The 24517-nt window shown below is 38.1% G+C and overlaps 4 protein-coding genes across 6 annotated transcripts in view; 2 read left to right on the forward strand and 2 right to left on the reverse strand.

Annotated features, from left to right (window-relative positions):
- Positions 1–96: 96 nt before the first annotated feature.
- On the reverse strand, positions 97–4456 carry LOC135785811 (inositol 1,4,5-trisphosphate receptor-interacting protein). The gene is made up of 2 exons (XM_065295379.2): positions 4155–4456; positions 97–3718 (listed from the first exon to the last, which is right to left on the reverse strand). The coding sequence occupies exon 2, from the start codon at positions 3715–3717 to the stop codon at positions 1882–1884; it is 1836 nt and encodes a 611-aa protein (XP_065151451.2). The 5' UTR covers position 3718; positions 4155–4456; the 3' UTR covers positions 97–1881.
- calhm1b (calcium homeostasis modulator 1b) lies at positions 3635–11088 on the forward strand. Of its 2 annotated transcripts, none has more exons than XM_065295381.2 (3): positions 3635–3720; positions 8858–9443; positions 9602–11088. In XM_065295381.2, exons 2-3 carry the CDS (start codon positions 8892–8894, stop codon positions 10265–10267), a joined length of 1218 nt encoding a protein of 405 aa, XP_065151453.2. In that variant the 5' UTR covers positions 3635–3720; positions 8858–8891; the 3' UTR covers positions 10268–11088. The 2 variants fall into 2 exon arrangements, with proteins under 2 accessions (XP_065151453.2, XP_073670459.1); XM_073814358.1 differs by lacking the exon at positions 3635–3720 and adding an exon at positions 7984–8592.
- A 2871-nt stretch (positions 11089–13959) lies between these two features.
- LOC135785817 (RING finger protein 122) lies at positions 13960–22102 on the forward strand. Of its 2 annotated transcripts, none has more exons than XM_065295383.2 (6): positions 13960–14727; positions 16523–16673; positions 17209–17251; positions 18432–18473; positions 21164–21246; positions 21383–22102. In XM_065295383.2, exons 1-6 carry the CDS (start codon positions 14703–14705, stop codon positions 21504–21506), a joined length of 468 nt encoding a protein of 155 aa, XP_065151455.1. In that variant the 5' UTR covers positions 13960–14702; the 3' UTR covers positions 21507–22102. The 2 variants fall into 2 exon arrangements, with proteins under 2 accessions (XP_065151455.1, XP_065151456.1); XM_065295384.2 differs by lacking the exon at positions 13960–14727 and adding an exon at positions 14933–15087.
- Positions 22103–22240: 138 nt separating this feature from the next.
- The window catches only part of pdcd11 (programmed cell death 11), a 32694-nt gene continuing 30417 nt past the window's right edge, over positions 22241–24517 (reverse strand). The window contains exons 32-36 of the mRNA XM_065295382.2: positions 24224–24474; positions 23788–23956; positions 23242–23395; positions 22861–23026; positions 22241–22663 (exon numbers count right to left, since the gene is read on the reverse strand). Of these exons, the coding sequence (XP_065151454.2) occupies positions 22492–22663; positions 22861–23026; positions 23242–23395; positions 23788–23956; positions 24224–24474 (912 nt within the window). The 3' untranslated portion in view covers positions 22241–22491. The remainder of the gene's footprint in view (positions 22664–22860; positions 23027–23241; positions 23396–23787; positions 23957–24223; positions 24475–24517) is intronic.

Below are 24517 nucleotides of genomic sequence, written 5' to 3' on the forward strand. Positions count from 1 at the left end.
TATCCGGTTAATGACAAGGAAAATAAAAACTATAAATGTTTTTTCATTTAAAGATGTTTGGGTCTCAGGATTATACCCATTAGCTGATTAGAGTTTACTTGGAAATATTTTGCATGTAAATGTTACTCTGTCATGACAAACTATATTGTTGGAAAGGTCTAACAATGTAGTTTTCATATTTCAAAACCTTTTAGCAGTAATAGTGCTTCGACTATAATTTGTGACGAGTATGCAGCAAACCGACATTTAAACAGCTATAACAATATGGGAGTTTTCACTACCCCACACCGTTTAAAAACTTTTTTTAAACTAGACCAAAATTCACTTGACCAAAAAGATTTACCACATTTATATACATTTTGAAGGTGTACATCACCTTTTCATTCCTCACTCAAAAAGGCATTGCCAGGTAAAGGGTTAGTGGATTTTTGTGAAATTGCATGTAGGTCAGGGGTTGCCAAACTTTTCACAAAATGGCCTGACCCACATAGCATTTTTTTCTCTGGCCCGCACAACCAGCTTTAACTTATCCCACATACCGCAATGAATGACCGACCAAGTGTGGGCCAGATCTGAATTCTAGACAAGGCCCACACATGGGCCATAACTGGCCCTGAATTGGGCCAGATCAAAATGTAACATTGGAACCAAAACCACATCATCAGTTTTAACCAGAAAGACCACACCTGAGCCTGATCCAATTTTTCTGTGGCCCAGCTCTGGCCCACATACTGCAATGAATGACGGACTGGATTATGGACCATAACTGGCCCAAGTTAGTTACCCAACTGGCCCTAAATTGGGCCAAATCAAAATGTAACCTTGGAACCAAAACATAACTTCAAGTAAACCATATCAATACTTCTTTAAGCAGAAAGGAGCCTGACACACAGGTGAACTAAATCAATATCCTATTTGCTTCCTTGAGTCAAAGGCTGCGTCCAAATACCCACACTTGCGGTCTTGGCCATTCAATAGGGTATGCATGCAACAGGAAGTGCGTAAGACTGCCCCATGTCTTAAAACTGACAAATTCCAGTGCCCTCAATGCATACTAAACGATACTATCTTGAATACCGCTTCTGAGCGGTATTCAAGGCTAAGCGTATCCCATCATGCATCATGATGTAAATCGTCAAGACCTTTGCCCAAACCTTGTGAGATGTAGCAGAAACTTTTAATTGTAAGTTAATAAATGGATATTAAAAAATATTATAGTAAAACGGAAAGTGTTGCACATTTCATTGGTGTAAACATTATGTATTTTGTAAAACATCTGCAACTGCTTTTATGCTTTTATAATCGTAAATAACATTGTGTCGTTTATTCAGGGTCTACTACTGAATAAACTTTAATAGAGCTGCATGCACAAAAACAAGTTTTTTACAGATGCAAAGGATTCTGCTTCTGAAAGTTTCAGATAAGTGTAGATAATAATCTTTAAGTTCAGTCAATGTTCTTTTTAAGAGTGATTTAACAGAACTTAAAAATATAAGTAGCCTCAATAAAAAACTAAATGTTTGGGTGCAAATTGCCGTCACTACCCGCATTGACATTTTTACACTTGCTAAGTATGTCCCAACAGGTGAATAAATCTACACGCAAACTTCACACGCACTAGAATACTTATTCTAGTATTATACAGGAAATGCGTCATGTAAGTAGTCAAGTGGTCATGTGCAAAGACCGCAAGTGTGGTTATTTGGACGCAGCCAAAGAATGCAAAAAGATCTGCACATCCAATACACCCAGAATTGGGTTTAGGTACTGGCCAACAAATAATAAATTACAGAAAAAAACAATTATTAAATTATATTTGGAGCTTTGCAATCATTGTTCGGGCTTCTTTGTTTTTTTTCTGATTTGCTTCCTCCCCTTTTCTCACTTCATGCTATATTCATACATCAGCACTGGCATATTTTTAACCATATCTTCTAAGTGTCTGTCTGTTTTAATGCACAACTCTACATTTGATAACAGCGGTAGGAATAAATTGAGAGGTTTTTGCTTTCTGAATTCTTCTGGAAATCCGAAATCGCCAGGAACGAGAGGATTCCCAACCAAAGCATGGTGAAGTAGCTTAACTTCGAGTCTCTGCTGAAGGAACGTCAGCATCTCATGAAGCCTCAAACTGATCTGCTCGGGTTGCCATGATGTGGGATTGTTAACCAGCAACAGATGTAACAGTGTATTCTTCAAGTGGTAGCAAGTTAGGCCACATTTCCCAGTCAGGCCGATCTGATGTTTGTGTAGAAATGAGAGGATTTGCAGGCAGCGAATATGGCAAGAGTTCTCCGGAAGCGTTTTGGTGAAGTGTTGAAGGAGGGCATTTTCATAGTGCGCAAAACATACGGGCCAGTCGGTATCGGACAAGTGTCTGTTTGAAGGGAGGTAGGAAACCAAGTATGCCTGTGAGTCTTGAAACTGAACCACGGGTGTGATGTTAAACCGAATCACTTTACCCGACCTGAATACAACCTTGAGACTTACAGGGCTTTCTCCTTTAGGAAATATTAGCTGAAAGTCATACTTGTGACTGCTCTCCTCCCAGGCTTTCCTAAATGCATTTCGAAACCACTTCACCACGTGTGTTTTCGAAAGGTACGAACTGTTCTCTTCACACAGGTTGGTATAATCCTCTACTACATTATCATGTTTGGGATCTGGATGTAGAAGACACAGCGTGTCGTCATCTAGGTCTGAACTGCTGCAAAGGCAGTTGCTTGATTTGGCACCTTTAACCACTTTCGCTTTGCTGTACAGACAAGTTTTATCTCTCAAAAGCTCAAATTCGAAGCTGTAAGGCTTTGGAGTGACGAAGCGTACGTGTATGTCACACACGATGCTTTTTCTCGAACCCCATTGCTCATACAAGCTCCCAACACCGATGAAGTCTTCAATCGTCACGTCTGAGCTTTTACCGCTCACGTCCCTCACAGTTTCCAGAAGGTCACTAACAAAACCATCTACAAACTCACGAGTCCACCAAATGTTACTGGCTGGAACTTGGACAACTTGGTCACAGAAGCTAGTTAGTGCCTTGTAATCCAGGTGGGAAACTTTGGCACGGATGTTCGACATTGTAGATTTGTTCCTTCCATTCAGAAATGAATGCTTTTTTGGTTGGGTTTTGAAGTTTAATGTCAGGATCCATTTTAGAAAACGAAACAACGAGATCAGGGAGATGGCCTTGCAAATGTACCAACTGTACATACTCGCATCCATAAAGGATGCTTCATCAGCTTGGTTGGTGTCAATCTGGACATGGTTTCGCTTTTCTAGTTTCTCTTCTCCATGTGAGAGGTCTACACTGGACTCCGATTGGTCTATATCAGTATTGGACACATGCAATTTCTCCTGGCCATCTGCTGCAAACGCCTTTTGGCGAAAATCATTTTGGTCACCCACTGTGGACATTTGTTCATCATGTGGTGCTGTGGACCTGACATTTGCCATTGTTTGTTTAACATCTGACGTATCCTCCTCTCTCCCCGGCAGCTTGTAGTTTGGACGTTGTGATGCTTCCTGATTCGGAAGTGGCGGCTCCATGGCAACAGCCCGCTCATCTTCCAGCTTTGCAGCCTCCTGCAGGAGAACAAGCTCGTGGTCTCGCATGCCCACTATGGCGTCGTCATTTTGGTCTTGAATGACATTGTGCTCTTTCGAGAGCAGCAGACTGACGACAACGAAAAGCACATTCAGAAATGTGTCCTCCATCCTGTGAGTAAAACAGACTTCCTGTTCACAATATGTTTTATCACAGCTAAGTTACGGTTAATAACTACATCACATTAACTAAGAAATAATAAACTTTGTTTACAAAGGCCACTAAAATTAAAAGGTAACATAAAAAGCTCTTCATCATCACAGGGTTGCGAATGCTATTCAATTGTAGACATTCATTTTATCGTGAATATACTGTATGTGTTCTCTCTGTTTGATCAAAACTTTTTCATGTTTTCCTTTGTTGAATATTCAAGCATTTAAAGCAGCATTACAACAAACAAATATTGATTTTAAACAAACTAAACTACAATTTTAGGGAATACTAAGAAAGACTCATTCATTTTCCTCCCTTTATTATTGCAATCAAACTCAGAAATATAACCTGCTTACATACTAAATACATACTAAATATAATTAAACCAGCTTACCTCTTAGTACTGCACCATTAAACAAAAGTAGACTAGATGATGAGATGACAAAAGACTGAAGGGTTGTGTTAGCTTGTGTCACACAGGATGCACACTGTCAGTTTTTGAAAGCACACTTCCTGAATACTCTGTACACCCCTTTCCTCTTTTTTTGTTTTTTAAATAGTACGCTGGTTTCATACCTTCACCTATAAATATATGGGCAGTGTATGCATCAAATACTAAAGCACTTATTAAAAAAACAATCTGAATAATTATTGTTTAATATTAAAAGAATCGTTCACCCCCCCCCCAGAAAAATCTTAATTTTATCACCCTCATACCAGCTGTGACTCCTTTCTTCAGTTGAACACTAGATATGAAACATTTTCTCTTACAAATTTATTGTTTATATGTTTCACTTTAGAAGACACGACTGATGAAAGGAAGTAATATAAATATTGTCAGAAAAAAGAGTCAAACAATGGTCCCTAGATGTCACTGTGGCGGTACCCTCTCAAAAAGTACAGCTTTGCTCCTGAAGAGTACACGTAAGTACTTCAGAGGTAAATATTGGTACCAAAGAGTCCACGTAAGTACCTAAGAGGAACATATTGGGTCCTGAGAGTGCACATAAGTACCTGAGAGGTACATATTGTGACCAAAGAGTGTACGTAAGTACCTGAGAGGTACATATTGTGACCAAAGAGTGTACGTAAGTACCTGAGAGGTACATATTGGGACCGACAAGTGCACGTTAGTACCTCAGAGATACATATTGGGACCAAAGAGTGCACATAAGTACCTCAGAGATACATATTGGGACCAAAGAGTGCACATAAGTACCTGAGAGGTACATATTGGGACCAAAGAGTGCACTTAAGTACCTCAGAGGTAAATATTGGACCAAAGAGTGCACGTAAGTACCTCAGAGGTAAATATTGGAACCAAAGAGTGCACATTAGTCCCTCAGAGGTACATATTGGGACCAAAGAGTGCACGTTTGTACCTGAGAGGTACATATTGGGACCAAAGAGTGCAAATAAGTACCAGAGAGGTACATATTGGAACCAAAGAGTGCACGTAAGTACCTGAGAGGTAAATATTGGAACCAAAGAGTGCACATTAGTCCCTGAGAGGTACATATTGTGACCAAAGAGTGCATGTAAGTACCTGAGAGGTACATATTGGAACCAAAGAGTGCACGTAAGTACCTGAGAGGTACATTTTGGGACCAAAGAGTGCACTTAAGTACCTCAGAGGTAAATATTGGACCAAAGAGTGCACGTAAGTACCTGAGAGGTACATATTGTGACCAAAGAGTGTACGTAAGTACCTGAGAGGTACATATTGGGACCAAAGAGTGCACATAAGTACCTAAGAGCAACATATTGGGACTGACAAGTGCACGTTAGTACCTCAGAGATACATATTGGGACCAAAGAGTGCACATAAGTACCTCAGAGATACATATTGGGACCAAAGAGTGCACATAAGTACCTCAGAGGTACATATTGGGACCAAAGAGTGCACTTAAGTACCTCAGAGGTAAATATTGGACCAAAGAGTGCACGTAAGTACCTCAGAGGTAAATATTGGAACCAAAGAGTGCACATTAGTCCCTCAGAGGTACATATTGGGACCAAAGAGTGCACGTTTGTACCTGAGAGGTACATATTGGGACCAAAGAGTGCAAATAAGTACCAGAGAGGTACATATTGGAACCAAAGAGTGCACGTAAGTACCTGAGAGGTAAATATTGGAACCAAAGAGTGCACATTAGTCCCTGAGAGGTACATATTGTGACCAAAGAGTGCATGTAAGTACCTGAGAGGTACATATTGGAACCAAAGAGTGCACGTAAGTACCTGAGAGGTACATTTTGGGACCAAAGAGTGCGCGTTAGTACCTCAGAGGTACAAAATGGGACCAAAGAGTGCACGTAAGTACCTCAGAGGTAAATATTGGAACCAAAGAGTTCACATTAGTCCCTCAGAGGTACATATTGGGACCAAAGAGTGCATGTTTGTACTTGAGAGGTACATATTGGGACCAAAGAGTGCACATAAGTACCTGAGAGGTACATATTGGGACCAAAGAGTGCAAATAATTACCAGAGAGGTACATATTGGAACCAAAAAGTGCACGTAAGTACCTGAGAGGTAAATATTGGAACCAAAGAGTGCACATTAGTCCCTGAGAGGTACATATTGTGACCAAAGAGTGCACGTAAGTACCTGAGAGGTACATATTGGAACCAAAGAGTGCACGTAAGTACATGAGAGGTACATTTTGGGACCAAAGAGTGCGCGTTAGTACCTCAGAGGTACAAAATGGGACCAAAGAGTGCATGTAAGTACCTCAGAGGTAAATATTGGAACCAAAGAGTGCACATTAGTCCCTCAGAGGTACATATTGGGACCAAAGAGTGCACGTTTGTACCTGAGAGGTACATATTGGAACCAAAGAGTGCACTTAAGTACCTGAGAGGTAAATATTGGAACCAAAGAGTGCACATTAGTCCCTGAGAGGTACATATTGGGACCAAAGAGTGCAAATAAGTACCAGAGAGGTACATATTGGAACCAAAGAGTGCACGTAAGTACCTGAGAGGTACATTTTGTGACCAAAGAGTGCGCGTTAGTACCTCAGAGGTACAAAATGGGACCAAAGAGTGCACGTAAGTACCTCAGAGGTAAATATTGGAACCAAAGAGTGCACATTAGTCCCTCAGAGGTACATATTGGGACCAAAGAGTGCACGTAAGTACCTGAGAGGTACATTTTGGGACCAAAGAGTGCGCGTTAGTACCTCAGAGGTACAAAATGGGACCAAAGAGTGCACGTAAGTACCTCAGAGGTAAATATTGGAACCAAAGAGTGCACATTAGTCCCTCAGAGGTACATATTGGGACCTAAGAGTGCACGTAAGTACCTGAGAGGTACATATTGGGACCAAAGAGTGCAAATAAGTACCAGAGAGGTACATATTGGAACCAAAGAGTGCACGTAAGTACCTGAGAGGTAAATATTGGAACCAAAGAGTGCACATTAGTCCCTGAGAGGTACATATTGTGACCAAAGAGTGCACGTAAGTACCTGAGAGGTACATATTGGAACCAAAGAGTGCACGTAAGTACCTGAGAGGTACATTTTGGGACCAAAGAGTGCGCGTTAGTACCTCAGAGTTACAAAATGGGACCAAAGAGTGCACGTAAGTACCTCAGAGGTAAATATTGGAACCAAAGAGTGCACATTAGTCCCTCAGAGGTACATATTGGGACCAAAGAGTGCACGTAAGTACCTGAGAGGTACATATTGGGACCAAAGAGTGCAAATAAGTACCAGAGAGGTACATATTGGAACCAAAGAGTGCACGTAAGTACCTGAGAGGTAAATATTGGAACCAAAGAGTGCACATTAGTCCCTGAGAGGTACATATTGTGACCAAAGAGTGCACGTAAGTACCTGAGAGGTACATATTGGAACCAAAGAGTGCACGTAAGTACCTGAGAGGTACATTTTGGGAACAAAGAGTGCGTGTTAGTACCTCAGAGGTACAAAATGGGACCAAAGAGTGCACGTAAGTACCTCAGAGGTAAATATTGGGATCAAGCATGGCATATGATGTCTATACCAAAGAGTGCATGTAAGTACCTCTGAACTACATACAGTATTGATACCAAATCGATCTTTATTCAACCTTTTCAGCAGTTTGGGAGCATTTTTTTCTGTTAGTGCATCTGAGAACGTACGAGGGTGAGTAAATTAAGAGAATTTTAATTTTTTTGTGAACTATTCCTTTAATCCTGATAGACATTTTTAAAATCTAGGTAGATCTCTATATTATGGCCTTCCTTCATTTCAGTAGCATGGAGCTGTATTTACTGTATATGTGGCTACACAATGGCACGTTTAAACATAGTTTTAAGACATCAAAGTAATTATTGAATGAATTGAATGACATTATAGCAGGAACTTCTCCTGGACAAACATGCACATAAATGATTTAAAGGTTTACAGGAACTCTATTGGGTACAATTTTATTTGAATAGGGTGAGGCAATACCTTTGCATGTATTCTGGTCCACACTGCCTGTTCTCGGTTTCACCTGGTATGTTAATATATGCAACCTTTACACCACCTCGTCTTTATTAACTACGCAACACAAAAACATTTTTAATGTAGAAAACTGCAAGGCCAAACATGAGGAAAATATAGAAAGTTTGAGATAATTCAGAGAACAAACTGATAGATAAGAAATGGAAATCAGACATCACTTGATCATCAGATGTAGGTGTGTGTGTGCGCGTGCGTGCGTGCATGTGCGCGAGTGAGAGAGAGAGAGAGGCTACAACAGATAAACAAATCTTTTGCTGTGAGTCAAGGACCAGAGAGTTATAGTTTACCATTGACTTGACTGAAGCGGATCAACATCTAGCAACACATTGCAAACTTCAGTAAGTAGACTGAGCTGTAGGTCTTTTCTCATATTTTTAGTTTTTAGTTGTTTTAGACCTCATGGACTGATTTAGTTAGCAAATTACGTTTATGCTAATTTTTAAAGTGAAGATGAAATCAAAATGAACCTTGGTTACCTGCTCAAGCCTTCAGTAAATAAAGAAGTGCAACACCTTAATAAATTATTGACCCTTAGCATTGCATTAACAGTGCAAAAGGTTTGATATACTGTTTGACTATAAAATGTTTTTGCATTTCATACAGGCGTATCAGGATATAAACCAACCGACATATCAACATGGATAAGTTTCGTATGATGGCCCAGATTCTCCAATCCAACCAGGAGTCCTTCATGAATGGCATATGTGGTATCATGGCGTTGGCAAGCGCTCAACTCTACTCATCTTTTGAGTTCAACTGTCCCTGTATACCTGAGTATAACTACTCCTATGGGATCAGCATGCTGGTTATTCCACCTATATGGTTCTTCATGCTAGGTTTTGTGTTGAACAACAACGTATCGATGTTGGCGGAGGAATGGAAACGGCCGATCGGTCAGAGAAGGAAGGACCCTGCCGTCCTGCGCTACATGTGCATCTCCATATCCCAGCGTTCCCTCATAGCACCGGCCGTGTGGATCGCGGTAACGTTAATGGACGGTAAAAGTTTCCTGTGTGCTTATAGCATGGACCTGGATATGACTGAGTTTTGGAAAAATTCTAGCGGACACGGGCTTTCGGAAGAGGATCTCGCACGGATGCTGGCCAAAATCCCATGCAAACAAATATTTGACGGGCAGAACATCGTATCAAGAGAGGCAGCTAGAAGATACATAACGTGTATTTCACAGGTATGTCATTTAGCAGGTTTTACCCGATAAGAACGTTTTGGGAACCAAACATTAGCTGCAATGTTGATCATTCGCTCCTTCCAATCTTTTTGGAAGATTAAACTATCACAAATTAAAAATAAAACATGTTTTGTCTATCTTCTAAATGTTTCATGCAGGCTTGTGGATGGCTGTTCCTGATGATCATAATGATCATTGCATTCTTGATCCGAGCCATACGTCCCTGCTTCACGCAAGCGGCCTTCCTCAAAACCAAATACTGGTCCCACTATCTAGACGTTGAGCGCAAGATGTTCGACGAGACTTGCACTGAACACGCAAAAGGTTTTGCCAAGGTTTGCATCAAGCAGTACTTCGAAGGCATAAGCGGAGAGATTCCCAGCTTGTCCAATATTTCGCCAGATGTCGTGGACGGCGACGATAAACCCCCGTCTGACGATGATAAACTGATGGGCGTTCGCCGGGTGGACTCTATGAATAAGGTGCTGTGGGACTGGCACACGTGCAAGCCTCCGCTGAATCTAATAAAGCCCACAGACGCCGAAAAACAAAATGGCGTCGGTGGCACAAATGCTAAGAAAAATGGAGATTTAGGTGTTAGCCAGAATGGTTTAAATGGCGGTTATGTTAATCCAGGCCTTGATGTTGGGCAATGCGAATTGGACAAGGGTTATGACAACGCTAGCTTCAATGCAGATAAAAATAGTTTAACTAGTTATACAAATAATAGCACAAGACAGAATGGATTTACTAATAATGGTGGAGTCTCTTCTCAGAGCAGTGCTCAGACGAAATCGTGGGCTGTGTATTACTCTAAAGTCTGAGGTTAAACAACATTTATTTACACAAAAAAATGTAATAGTATTTATTATACATCCTATTTCAGTAGATGTAACCTGCACCAGCAGCACAAAATGGATGACAAAGCAATAGTGGTGGACATTTTCTGAACTAATTTGCCATAATCATTTAAATGTTAGAATTAGTTTATAAAGCAGTAAAATGAATTTTAACTTTACTAACATTGATTTAATGAAAAAAGTGGTAACATATTAGAATAAGGATGTATTTGGTAACATTGAGAATTTACTAATCTTTGTTATTGTTAGTTAATGCCAATCCAGTCATGTTAGATCATGGTGCATTAACTAATGTTTTACCTTATTTTTATGAATTAAGATGAATAAATGCTGTAAAAGTATTGTTTGTTCATGTTAGCTAATGCATTTTCTAATGTTAACAAAAACAACCTTATTGTAGTGTTACTATAGACTATTTATTAATACTATTAAAGGGTACTGCTGTACTCGTATGAAAGACTGCACAATATAAAAGTAAATAGTTTAAATATATATAAATAATATATAAATATATAATGATGATGTGAATTTAAGTTTGATTACCTGTAGCATATATTTATTATTTTTTTAAAAAGGTCTTTTAGTTTGATATGTACATAACTTTGTCTTGCTTTAAAATGTGTTATTTTTATATAATATATATCTGTTAAAATGTATAATGCATGCCTTCATCTAGGCCAGGGGTATTCAAACCAGGACCCCAAAACAATTCTGAGAATTTTAGGTAATTCTTCACAAATGGTTCATCATGTTTGGGGGTCCTTGGCATTAAAGTTTGAAAAACCCTGATTACAAAATCCAAATTAAAGATTTTAAATCGCATGTTGTTTCACTCTTAGCCACCAGAGCGCACAATACTCACTGTTGAAATTCATATTAAAAGCATTATTTCTCAACAGTGGCATTGCAATAAACAAAACATACTGAACAGCAATTTTCCAGACAACTATTTTTTCTTTCAAAGTGTTAACTTTATGTGTTAGCATTTGTAAAAGTCTTAAATTCATTTTTGCAACATAATAAACACTGCCACTTTAATAGTATCTCAACTAGAGCTCTACAAAACAAACTAGAGATATCCCCCGAGCAGATTTATAGCCTGTCAACATCATAAAATGCTTTAAGAATATTAACTTTTTATTCAAATAGTTAAAACTGTCATGAAAATGCAAGAAAATGTTGTCACTGCAAAGTGCCTCTTATCGAGTATGGGTGGGAGCCATGACACCCACCCCTGTGTCTCCATGCATTAATGGAATTGATGTAATTCATGTTTTGTTAGATATACAGTAAATAAGCTGTTTAACCTGAAACTTAACTCATGCATATGAGAGAGAGAGAGAGAGAGAGAGAGAGAGAGAGAGAGAGAGAGAGAGAGAGAGAGAGAGAGAGAGAGAGAGCGCACATGGTTGTTAGGCAAGCCGCAGCTGTTGTCTTTAAACCAGAATCTCTTTCTCTCTAGTGTTGGGGGTTGGTAGCTTTGTTTATTTGTTAAAGTTGTATTTTCTCTCTTTCTGTCTTGAAAATTAAAGTTTCAAAATGTTCAGAAAATTCACAATGGGTGCACATTTGACATTGATGCTGAATGCTGACCGAGACCTCCAGAATAGCACAATAACAGTGCCATGAACATTGTCTACACAGCATGTGCTCTTTAAGTCTTCAAAAGCCCCAAAACAGCTTTGTGCCAAAGACTGCAATGCAAAAAATTGTGGCACCCTTAATTTCCATTGCATGTTAAACAGCACATGTGAAAAATATGTTAAATATTTTTCACTTGAAGGTTTGAAATGACAGGAATGTGAGCAGTTAAGTGCAAGAAAATGCATCCATGTTTTCCAAGAAAATTATCTAAACATCCTTATAAAATGTATTTATCTAAGATATAAAATTGTACACATTTATATATCTAAAACAAAATGTTGTGATGTTTTGCTTAAAACAACTAAAGCCAATGGGGTAAATATAATCAAATTCGAAATGAGAAACATTATACAAGATTATTTTAATGCCCCTGGCATTGACAGCTTTTTCTTCCCACATAAACAATTACATCTACTTTTGTAGTATACTGTAGTATATTATCTAGTGCTGGGAAAAGATTAATCGCGATTAATTGCATACAAAATAAAAGTGATTTTTTTGCATAATATATGAGTGTGTGCTGTGTGTAATTATTACGTATATATAAATACACACACATTCATGTATGTATTTAAGAAAAATTTACATGTGTTTATATATTTATTCATATTTGTATATATTCTATATTATATATACATTTAAAAAAATTATATACAAATAAAATGTTCTGAAATGTATATATGTATGTGAGTGTGTTTAAATATACATAATATTTACACACAGCACACACACATATAATATGCAAAAATTAACTTGAATGCGATTAATCGCGATTAATCTTTTCCCAGCACTAGTAATTAAAAATTGTTTTCCCACATGAAAATACTGAAGTACTTTATTTGTTATTGTAAACTGTAGTAAATTGTAGCATACTGTAATAAACTAGTAATTACTTCATGTTGTTAATGCATACTATAGAATTCTGTTGTATTAATTGTAGTGATTTTAAAAACTGTAGAAAATAATATTTACTATAGGCTAGTAATGTTTAAAACAATATAGTATCAAGTAATGTTACTGCAGTTTACTTTAGTAAGTACTAAAGTATACAATAATTGTATTTGCTATAAATGGTTTCATTGGACGCACGTGCGTTGTCACGGTTACGTGTCTGAACTGAACTTAACTTCCGATCTTTTCTTAATGTTCTGAGTAGTGGCTAAACTGAACTCTGGAACAAATAGGGAGACGACGATCATGGTTCACTGCTATGTGAAGGGAGGTTTGGTAGTTGATCCGTAGTTAACATCTCATACATTCATTTTACACAGTAACGTTAACTCAGTGTAGTTTTTGATACGCTTTAGCTATGACTTGAACTAAGTTTATATACTGCTTGTTTATTTAGCTTGTTATCAGAAATGAACTACTCTAAAGGACTGTGCTGTAATTGATTCTTAGCGGAGTTTACCGGAAGTTACGTTTGTTCCACGAAAGCTGTTTGTTTATGTTGTTACTGCTGTATATTTCTAAATAATACAGCGTTTTTTCCTTACTATACTATGCAGTAAGACATCATACAATCATATTCAGTACTTTATCAAAAACCTTTTAGTGCATTAAGTTTGTAGGTCAAACAGTAACAAGATCTTTATCTGATCTAATGCACTGCGCATATTTGTGTCACAGAGCTTTTGAACTCTCGCTTTCTCACTCTGGTTTTGTCTGTCACCTTCTGGTTTTTGCATTGCAGTTGTCGTTCTTCCTTCCTTTTCAATGTTGCAAGTTACCCTTTGAGACATACAGAGGCCATCCTGTGACTGCAGAGAGAGAGAGAGAGAGAGAGAGAGAGAGAGAGAGAGAGAGAGAGAGAGAGAGAGAGAGAGAGAGAGATTGGAGGAGGGGAATATCGCAGGAAGGGAGGGAGGGATTGGAGGAGAGCGTTGCGAGGCAAACCATGATCACATGAGCAGAGATCTGTTTACAAACTGAAACTGTGTGAGAGGAGAGAGAGAGAGAGAGAGAGAGAGAGAGAGAGAGAGAGAGAGAGAGAGAGAGAGAGAGAGAGAGAGAGAGAGAGAGACGCATCTAACCTTACCACAGACAGCCATAATCAACATCTGAACCGAGCAGCTCGCGCACGCACGCACGCGGATATTTCAGCTATGATTTGAGCAACGTTGGATAATAATCGGACTTTTTCTGCGTTTTTGATGGGAGGATTGAAACAGCAGATGGTTTTAGCTGGAGTTAAACAACACTCCCACACATATAGACGCAAACACACATAGATGGTGGAAATTATTGTCCTCTTCGTTTTTTTGTTTGGGTTCTCCAAAGGGCCCGATGTTGGATAAAGGATTACACACCACCCAAAATAATAATTTTGACGGAGATCGAGATTAAAGAAGAGGAACTTCTTGATTTAAGACTACACAAAGAATTGGATTCTTTGAGTTTTCCTCACCTTGTTTGGACTGTCAGTTTTGGATCTATGGATGCTGTCACAAAACGATTGAATTATTAAGGAATTTTGCGTATGACAACACGGGAGGATTTGATTTAAAGGGCCATTCGCTCATAAACTCGACAAGGCGACTATCAAGGGCACAATATGCTCCCTTTGTCTCCGTAACAAAGCACATTGTGCATATTCACATCACTGTGTGCTTTTGTTCTTCGACTTTGCCATAAAAGTGGAAATATAAGCAGTACATCTTCCCAAAATTGTTCTTGAATTGATAGTCGATTTGTGCCTCCAGCCCCAGCATTGCCTGTTTTTGACAAGCACTGAATTTGCTTGGAGTCAGATTACATGCAACCATTCCAATGGTGTAACGGTGAGTGGCCTTTCCAAAAAGCCAAAGCTGTGCTTGAGTTTGTTTTCTTCTCCCTCCAGCATTAGTCATTGGAGTGGGATGTTGAAACCAGTTTGAAGAAGTCAATGTGTTTTTAACTAAAGGGAAGTGTCGTAAAGGTCAAGATTTGGGAAATATTCGTACTATGCGTTGGCCCTATGTTGTTGGGCTTTTGCTCCTCTGAAAATTGATAGGTCGGGAGTTTAGTGTTTTATTTTTAGATGTAAGCACGGATTCAAGTGTAACAGGTCAAATGTTGCGGTATAAGTTTTAGTCATACACAGAAAATAGATGAGGAAAACAGCCATTAGCAAAAAGTAACATGCTTCTGGCATATGGTCTGTAAGTACAATCCTATATTTTTTTGCAGTAATAATTCAGCAAAAGAGTAATTTTTTTGTAAAATAGTATATTTAACCCTTTAAAGACATTTAAGATCTAAGATCTGCTCTCTCAGTTTATGGAAAATATTTTTTTTGTAGGCTACTGATCAAATGATAAATGACACAAATTTACAATAATCTTTATGCAAGCCCCCCTTCCAATGTGGGCGGGGTCTAATATGCTTCCCTTAGATGAACCTTTCTACAAATTTATACCAGGGGATTCCTTCAGACACCACATTAAAGGGATAGTTTACCCAAAACTGGAAATTTTGTAATTTTTTCTCACTCACGTGTCATTTCAATGTCTTTCTTTGTTCTTTATAACAGCTTTTCGCATTCACAGTGTCTGAACTGATGTTTAGGCAGTTTTAAGATGTTTACTTTAAAATAATGTGTAACAACAGTAAAATGCACAACAAAATAGTAATGTCTTCAGGACACTTTCTGGTAACACCCCTATAGTAAGCAGAAAACACCTAGCAGCACTTCTTAAAAAATCTGTTTGGAGTAGGTTCCAATGAAAAAAAAAAGGTGATCAAACGAGGGTTTTAAGTTTTAATGTTTGGGTGAACTATCACTTTAAGGAGCGTTTAACACATTATAAATGTTAGAAATGTTAAACACGTTACAAAGACTGAACTATGTACTGAACCGTTAAACAGTTTTTCCTCATTTCAGATATCAGGATTATTTGGGCGGGATTAAAAGGGTGGCTCTATGACGCACCGGAGCCACCGAGCATGGCTCCGCCCCTAACACAATCGCGAGCATCCATTTAGCGGCATTTTAAAGTTGAGATTGAGAGAGACGGCAGCTTTCCCGCGAGTGGGCGTGGTTTCAGCGCCGCCAGCGGACACGCCCCCACTGACTCCTGCTTATTTTTCTTAACGCTTATTTTATTTATTTGCTGTTTTTCGTTATTCAAATTTGTCTGGATGGTTAATACCACATTTTCTGTAGTGTGACACATTTAATATCGGACTTTAAACTCGTTACATTACGAAAATTAACCATGTTTTTTGTGGTAAAAGTATAGTAAACATTACTATTAGCAAAACCATGGTTTTTTGTTTTTAACTATAGTAAAACCAACCATGGTTATTTTTCGTAAGAGGTGCATTGCAAATAAAGGCTTCACGTGATTACAAAACTGTAATGTTTTATTTGCGTACGATTGTAATGCGCACAGCACACATATGACTTCTCTAAGGGCCAGATGGTGGTTTGTTGGAGGTGATCCCACGGTTGTTCTTATTTGTTTGTTCATAACTAATTACCCAGAATTCCCTTGGCACTAGGTGGGCGTACTAGAGGACTGTTTTTCCTGTTTGGTTTTTGTGCAAAGCTTTAGGCCTACCGATTTAAATAACTGTGTGTATGTTTGTGTGTAGGCTGCCTCTGTGGTCTAGGGTTGCAGCATTCAGACTGTGATATGTCAGAGGAAGACATCTACCGCCTGCCGCTCAATGTGTACGTCATAGTACTGGGCATCGGCATGTTCATCTTCATGTTGAGTGTAATCTTCTGCTGCTATCTTTTCAGGCAAGAACACACACACACACACACACACGTCTGGTTTATTATCTCTGTGGGGACTTTCCATAGAGGTGATGGTTTTAATACTGTACAAAAACTGTATATTCTATCACCTGACCCTAACTCTATCCCTAAACCTAAACCTCAGAGTTAATGTTTATTTATAGACTGTTAAAAATATTATTATGTAGGTTGAAATCCTCACCGGGATGGGATACAAAAGCATGAACACACACACACCACACCCACACAACTCTGCTGATACCTGTTAGACACATGAAACATCTCAGGCCCTGTAAATACTTGCAGAATCAGTTTTGGACATATTCATAAAACTTTAATAAGTTATATAAACTTAACCCTGGAAGTTTTTCCCATATAAAGGCTTGGAGACTTCGTCTTTGCAAAACATGGCACAAAAGTTTTTTTATATGGCGCAAAATTTATCCTATGGCAGATAGCATTGGTCTCCACTTTGATCCACTTTAACATTGCATGCATGCTAACTTTTTAACATATTTACTTTTCTTTTACTTTACAGGTTGAAACAGCAAGGCACAAGGGAACAGTACAGTTACAATGAGGTAGGCACAACACATAAACACATAGTACACAAAACTATGGGTGTTGTTAAAGGGACATTCCACTTTTTTTGAAAATATGCTCATTTTCCAGCCCCCATAGAGTTAAACATTTTAATCTTGCCGTTTTGGAATCCATCCAGCTAATCTCCGGGTCTGGCGCTAGCACTTTTAGCCTATCTTAAGACAATCCATTGAATCTGATTAGACCATTAGCATCGCGCTAAAAAATACCCAAAGAGTTTCGATATTTTTCCTATTTAAAACTTGACTCTTCTGTAGTGACATCATGTACTAAGACCGACAGAAAATTGAAAGTTGTGATTTTTTTTAGGCAGATATGCTAGGAACTAACTACACTCTCAAACTGGTGTAATAATCAAGGACTTTGCTGCTGTAACATGGCTGCAGCAGGCGTAGTGATATTACGCACTGCACAAAAATAGTCCCCTTGGTTACTTCCAATAGCAGGGGACAATTTTTTTCCGTCGAAAAATACCGAAACTCTTTGGTTATTTTGTAGCGCGATGCTAATGGCTAATCAGATTCAATGATTTATGCTAAGCTATGCTAAAAGTGCTAGCGCCAGACCCAGAGATCAGCTAAATGGATTCAAAAACGGTAAGATTCAAATGTTTAACTCTAGGGAGCTTGAAAATGAGCAGATTTTCATTAAAAAAGTAGAATGTCCCTTTAAATATAAACATAGCATAGTCTTTGCAACCGTGATGATGAAATGATGACCTTCGTGAAATAGTTCACCTATATAAATAGAGTTGGCAAGTATGATGCACGAAATGTGACATTCAGAAAGTAATACAGTATTCTTTAAAGTACCATCAAAGTGATATATATCATTTACGTGTATTCATTTGGTATTTACCATGTATAAAATGGTTAAATTATAAAAGTATATGCGTTTCTGGGTATTAAACTGTTCTTTGCATTGCATGTGCCATTAAGTTGAGTCAGAGAAACAATGTATCATTGTATTACCATCTAAACCATCCATGGTACTGGCACTGTACTTGTTTAACTGTGTAATTTAAGTCACATCATTTAAACAAAATCTTTGGTTTCTCAGTCTTTGGTTTGGAAAAGTTTGAGTTTTATGGAAAAAGTTATTATTGAGTGGTTGCAAATTGTACAGAGAAGAATGGCATATTTTCATTTTATTTTATAGGTGGTGTTGAAAGGAGCAGGAAAGAAGTTGAGCCTGCTGGGAGTAAGTAGAACAATAATGTGCTCTGTAGTTCGGCTGTGCATTTTAAAGGGATAGTTCACCCAAAAAATAAATTATTTCATCATTATCTCACTCTCACGTTGTTACATTTCATTGTTCTGATAAACAGGAAAGAAAATATTTTGAGTAATGTTTGTAACCAAACCATTCATGAGCCCCGTTCACTTCCATAATACTAAGTGAACAGGCCTCATAAATGGTTTGGTTACAAACATTATTTACACAATTATTGTATTCATCAGAATAAAGACATTTATACAGGTTTCAAATAACATGAGAGTGAAAAAAAATGATGACATCATTTTAAACTTAATAGCCAATGACATCAGCTTGACACATAAAAAGAGTTAATAAACGGTGTTTTGTCAGGTTTAAAACATTAAGTTTTTTTTAAATGGTAGAAGGTTTTGCAGACTTTTAAAATATAAGAAAGGTTTTTTTAAGAAACCTTGACTTAAAGATAATTTGGGGAACTAAAAAGGTTCTGTGGAACTTGTTTCATAACAGGCTTATCTTCCGATTTCGTCACAGCATTATTTATAGTCAGTTTTCGAGGTTTGTGCAAACATTTATTACTCTAAAAACTGACCACTGGGTTTTTTAACTGTTGCATATGGTAGTAAACAAGTGTGAACATAATGAAATAGTGATAAAGGTAAACAGAACCATTGTTTGAACAGTGTGGGCAATCATACGGTTGTTTTTAAAACAAATGTCACAGCATTTGACAGGGTTGAACAGAAATTAAAGTGCCGAGAACGAATTCTGCTTTTTGTGTGAAAACTTGGTAAAACAAATGAAATAGGCAGTGAAAACATGATTTTAATTTAATAAAGAACAACAGAGCAATATAAAAAGGTAACATTAGTTAGATTATTATTAGTTTAAATTAGTTGACATGAACTAACTAAAATACTTGTACAACATTTAATTTATTAATCTTAAGTCATGTTAATTACATTTACGAATACATTTTTATTTTTTAAATCAAAATATGATCTTTTAACATTATTTTTGGACATTATACTACTAACATAAGCAAACAATGAATATTTGCATTTGTATTAACAAAGATGAAAAAAACATTATCGGGTGGCTTCCCAAACAGGGATTAGCTCATGCCAGGACTAGGTCTTAGTTTAATTGGGAAATATAACTAGTTTTAACAAACATGCCTTACTAAAAACATTATTTTGAGGCAAAACAAAGAGCACTGATGCATTTTAAGATATGGCAGTGCAGGTTGTTTTCAGTTTGGACGGCTCTTACATTTATTTTAGTCTAGTCTAATATGTGACAGTGCACCACTAAACCACTGGCAATTTTTTTTTGGCAAATTGAGATTTATACATCATCTAAAAGCTAAATAAATAATATTTGGCCGAGATACAACAATTTGAAAATCTGGAACTTGAGAGTGCAAAAAATTGAAATATTGGGAAAATCGCATTTAAAGTTCAAAGTCTAAAAGTTTGTATAGAGCAACGCATATACATTTTTTTTTGTTTTAGTGCTCTTTACAGACTTGCGCTATAATGACCTTGTTGACTGAATGGTGTAGATGTAAGCTGTTACATAAACCAAACTTGAATGGGAAAACCCAAAGAAATGGGTAGCAAAGTTTGTAAGCGAGTTTATGGGTTTTGATATATTCACAAAAGTTTTGATATATTTATGGTAAAAAAAAAAGGACAAAATATCTTCATGGAACATGATCTTTACTTAATATCCCAATTTCTTTTGGCATTAAAGAAAGATCAATCATTTTGACCCATGCATTGTATTTTTTCCTTTTTCTACAAATATACCCGTGCATCCTACGATGCACCTTGGGTTTTGTGGTCCAAGGTCACATATTATAGAATTCATTGGTAGTTAATGTTAGCTAATGCATTAATAATTGCATTTAATATTGCTTTAAAGGTGCAATGTGGTTTTTTAGTGCATCTAGTGGTGAGATTGCGAATTGCAACCAACCTGAATTTCGAAACGCATGGAGAAGCTACGGTAGCTGACACAGTAAAAACATGTTGTTGTCGGAGACAACGTAGGGAACGAAGCGCTCGCTGTAGAGCAGTTTTTCCACTTAGGGGTACTGTAGAAACATTTCGGTCTTTAAATTATATTGAATTACAAGAGATCCTTCTAAAAGTCCCACATTGCACCTTTAAGTCTGTCAAGCTATATATTTTTAAATAATGTAACCATTGTTTCATGTCCTGTTATTTATATCAGTAGTGAGTCACTAAAACCGAAATATCAGCATTTCCTGTGAATGACCCAGACATCATTTCTAAATGAAAGCGTGTGAGGTCATTGGTTTAAAAAATATTTCTGTGCTTCAGATCTTCTTATCGGTACATTAAACATTTCTTCAAAACAGAGTCGGTTTGTTTATGACGTATTCATTTGAGTAGTGCAAACCTCAGGGGAAATTCTTGATTATGCAAAGAAACCTTGCAGGATTTTCTGGTCCTCTCTACCATCGGATGACCTGGAGTCATAAGCCAGTTTTTAGTAGGATAACGCCCCATTTTGCAGTGTTAAATAGTGTTGCTGAACAAACAAAAAACAAGTCTTCAATCTAGATATGTAAATGTCGAAATAATTCATGTTGCTTCATTTTTGTGAAAGTGAGGGAAGCTGAAGTTGTTTTGTCTATTGTTTCACAGCAGCCCTGTGCCGTGTGTCTGGAAGAATTCAAGACCAGAGATGAGCTTGGGGTGTGCCCCTGTTCACACACCTTCCATAAGAAGTAAGTAGCATTTAATCAGGAAGATGCGTCATAGTCACTTATGCCAAGAATCTGCAACCGCAGAATTCCACGGAAAAGTGCAGCTTTCCACAGAACTGGGAAAATCATTTAAAGTACGTCTTCTTTAAATTTACAGGTGCCTGTTGAAATGGTTAGAGATCCGTAGCGTCTGCCCGATGTGCAATAAACCAATCATGCGCCTGCAGAATGCCGAAACCCCGCGGGGAGCAGAAGGGGTCCAAGACCCCGAAGAAGTGTGAGCCCCCAAAACTGCACGGCCCACGGCCAGATTAGCACTCTCTAGTCCTGCGATTGTCGGAACGGTCACGTGATCGGCCACGGCTCTCCAAAAGCCGCCTGTATGCACCGCCACAGAGGAGCCGACGAACTCCAGACAAGAACGTTCAACCTCCACTAGTGATTAAGTACCATATTGCCAGTAGCCAAACATAATCTCCTATATATTGTGCCACAATTTGCTCTTAGTATCACGCAGAGGTTCTTGCATGCCGGGTAATGGACATCAAACGAGAGGTAAATATCTCAGGAGTTTGCCACAGGGGCTCTATCCAAGCAACAAATTTATACATCCACAATTAAACTCCAGCTGTCCGCGGACAGATATATACGTATATATATATATATGATAATAGGGTGTAGGTATAGTGCACTGTCTGTTTGACCGGTACTACGGATCTTAACCGAGATCTCGTGTAGTCCTTCAAGAAATATTAGATGTATAAACCGTAACCAGCAGTTTTTATCCAACATTGTGCTCATTTGCTTGAATTGTTTCCTTTTAATTGTTATTTTGTATTGTTTGTTTTTAAATAAAATGTCATGGTTTTGTGGTTAATGCTTTTTGATAACTGTGTATCTGAAGCATTCGAATAATCTTTATTACAAAACTTCAAAGTTTTCAATAACTCTAATTTTCCATATAAATCATTTATCATACAGAAAATGCTCGCATATTACTATTAAACCTCTACAATGAGAGGTGAAAACAGATTTACCATATCAAGCATAATATACATTATAGATAACACTTAAGCTATTCATAATTCATTCACTGATATGAAAAAAAAAATGCACGTCTTGACCATTTCAATACGAGCAAGGAAATCTGGCCCAGACTTGTGAAACAGAAGTGTCTCTAAAATAGCCAAAGGTGTATATGGAGACAAAGAAAACCTTTACAGTTAAGTTTCTGATCGTATTTATAATTAATAAGATCAGATGTTTTTAGCTGGCGGCTTCTGCTCCTTTACTCTCCACATATTCGAGAGCTTTCTGTTTGACCGCCTGGATGCTCTCAGGTGTGCCATTTTTCTTCTCGTACTCCAGGTAACGCTTGAAGAAGAACTTGACCTTCTTCACCGACACGCTCAGGTGAATCACACGATCGAAAAGCTCTCTGAAATGAATAAGAAGATATTTCAGATAATGTATAATTGCGTTTACAATGAAATCTGGATTACACCAAATCTGATTAAGAGGATTTGATCAGATCAACCTGTTGCAGAAAACCTTTGCCTCTATAAACTACGTACATACAGTAACATCCTCAAACTTATTTTCACTTGGGTAACATCAGCTGACAGATATGTTTACCTCACTTCCTTTTGACAGCCATGCTTCACCGTCAGATCTATAAACACTGACCACAGGTCAGTGCGCTTGGGGTAGGTACTGAGGACTTTTTCGAACATGGATTTGCCTCGCTCAGTATTCCCATACTGAAACTCCAGACGTGCAAATTTGGTGATCAAGTCGACATCTAGAAATGAAGCAAAAATAGATGCGTGAGCTCATAGAGATAATCTAAAAGATGTTATGCTTATGCCTGCTGTACCCATATGGCAAAAAATATATTTAATTTTAAATATACAAAAAAATATTTTGAAATACGTTAAAAATGCATTTTCAACAACATATTTTTTCGCATATTTTGAAAGATATTAATATATATAATACAAACATTTTAAAACTTACGGTCTTTGGTGGACAGGCTCTGTAGCGCCCTCTGCAGGAGGGCATTGGCAGCATTGCTCTGGCCCTGACGCAGCAGAAAGTTGCCGTAACTCTGATACACGGCTTTCTCTTGCCTGAAGCGCTTCACCATGCTTTTATAAAGACTCTCCGCATCCTACACAAATACATAAAACAGCACAGTTACAATGTCTTATCTACAATCCGCATTGTTATAAACCATCTACTTTCTATCACCTTTCGAAATTTGCCACATATAAGCAATCTGTCACTGTATTATTTATTATCTGCACTGAAAGCTTATTTTTACCATTTCAAATTTACCATTTCATGCCATTGCATGAATTCATTTAATATGGTATAGCTTTTTAACAGGCAAAAATAATACTTGTGTGCATAGTAGCGTTGTACACCCAATATCGGCATTTACATGAAATAAGGACTTGACTTATATATACACACACATAAGTGATGTGCCTGAAGATTCATAACACAACACACTCCTAGCCAAAATATACAGTACGAGTACTCAATAGAGATAATTCTCACTTTGATCTTGTTCGAATTGGCATAAATGTCGGCCAGCTGTTGGTACACCGGCAGGGGTTCGCAGTACTGAATGGCCCGTTCGAAAACCTTCTGCAAACTCTCCTCTGTGCCGTACATGTTCTCCAGATTCAGCATAGCCACCCATATGTTCAGCTTCTCCTGCTCCTCTCTACATAAACAATCATTTATTTCAATTAGTGGAACAAATTCTAATTGAATTTGAAACTCAAATTGAATTAAAATGCATGCACGCACAAACACAAAAATAATTCACTGACTGAGACCTGGAGCCAGCAATGAACCTTCTATTATATGCATGCATATTATATTATATTAAGTACAAACATCAATTTAATATACTACAGCAGTCCGTATGACTTGTACAATACTGGAAAGCGGTATGATAAAGCTGTACGATCCCAGTCTCCTTTTATACCTGAAGGAGATTGTTTTAAGGGCTCTCTCCGCCACGGCTCGTGCCTGCTCGATCTGCGTGGCCTGCAGATGAAAAGCCATGTACTGCAGCCAGAGGAGCGAGCTGTCTGGGGATGAAAGGAGCACGCGCTCAAACGCAGCCGCGCTGTCCGGCCGTGCCGACGGATCCATAAGCTCCGCCTCCAGCTTGCCGAGTTGCTGCTCCGCGGTCTGCTGCTCCTGCAGAAGTTCTTTACGGGACTTCTTCACGGTCTAAAGAGAAAGAGAGAAGAGTTACAACTCCTGCTTTTGATTG

The sequence above is a fragment of the Paramisgurnus dabryanus genome, chromosome 4 (genome assembly GCF_030506205.2).
Source record: "Paramisgurnus dabryanus chromosome 4, PD_genome_1.1, whole genome shotgun sequence".
Taxonomy (NCBI): domain Eukaryota; kingdom Metazoa; phylum Chordata; class Actinopteri; order Cypriniformes; family Cobitidae; genus Paramisgurnus; species Paramisgurnus dabryanus.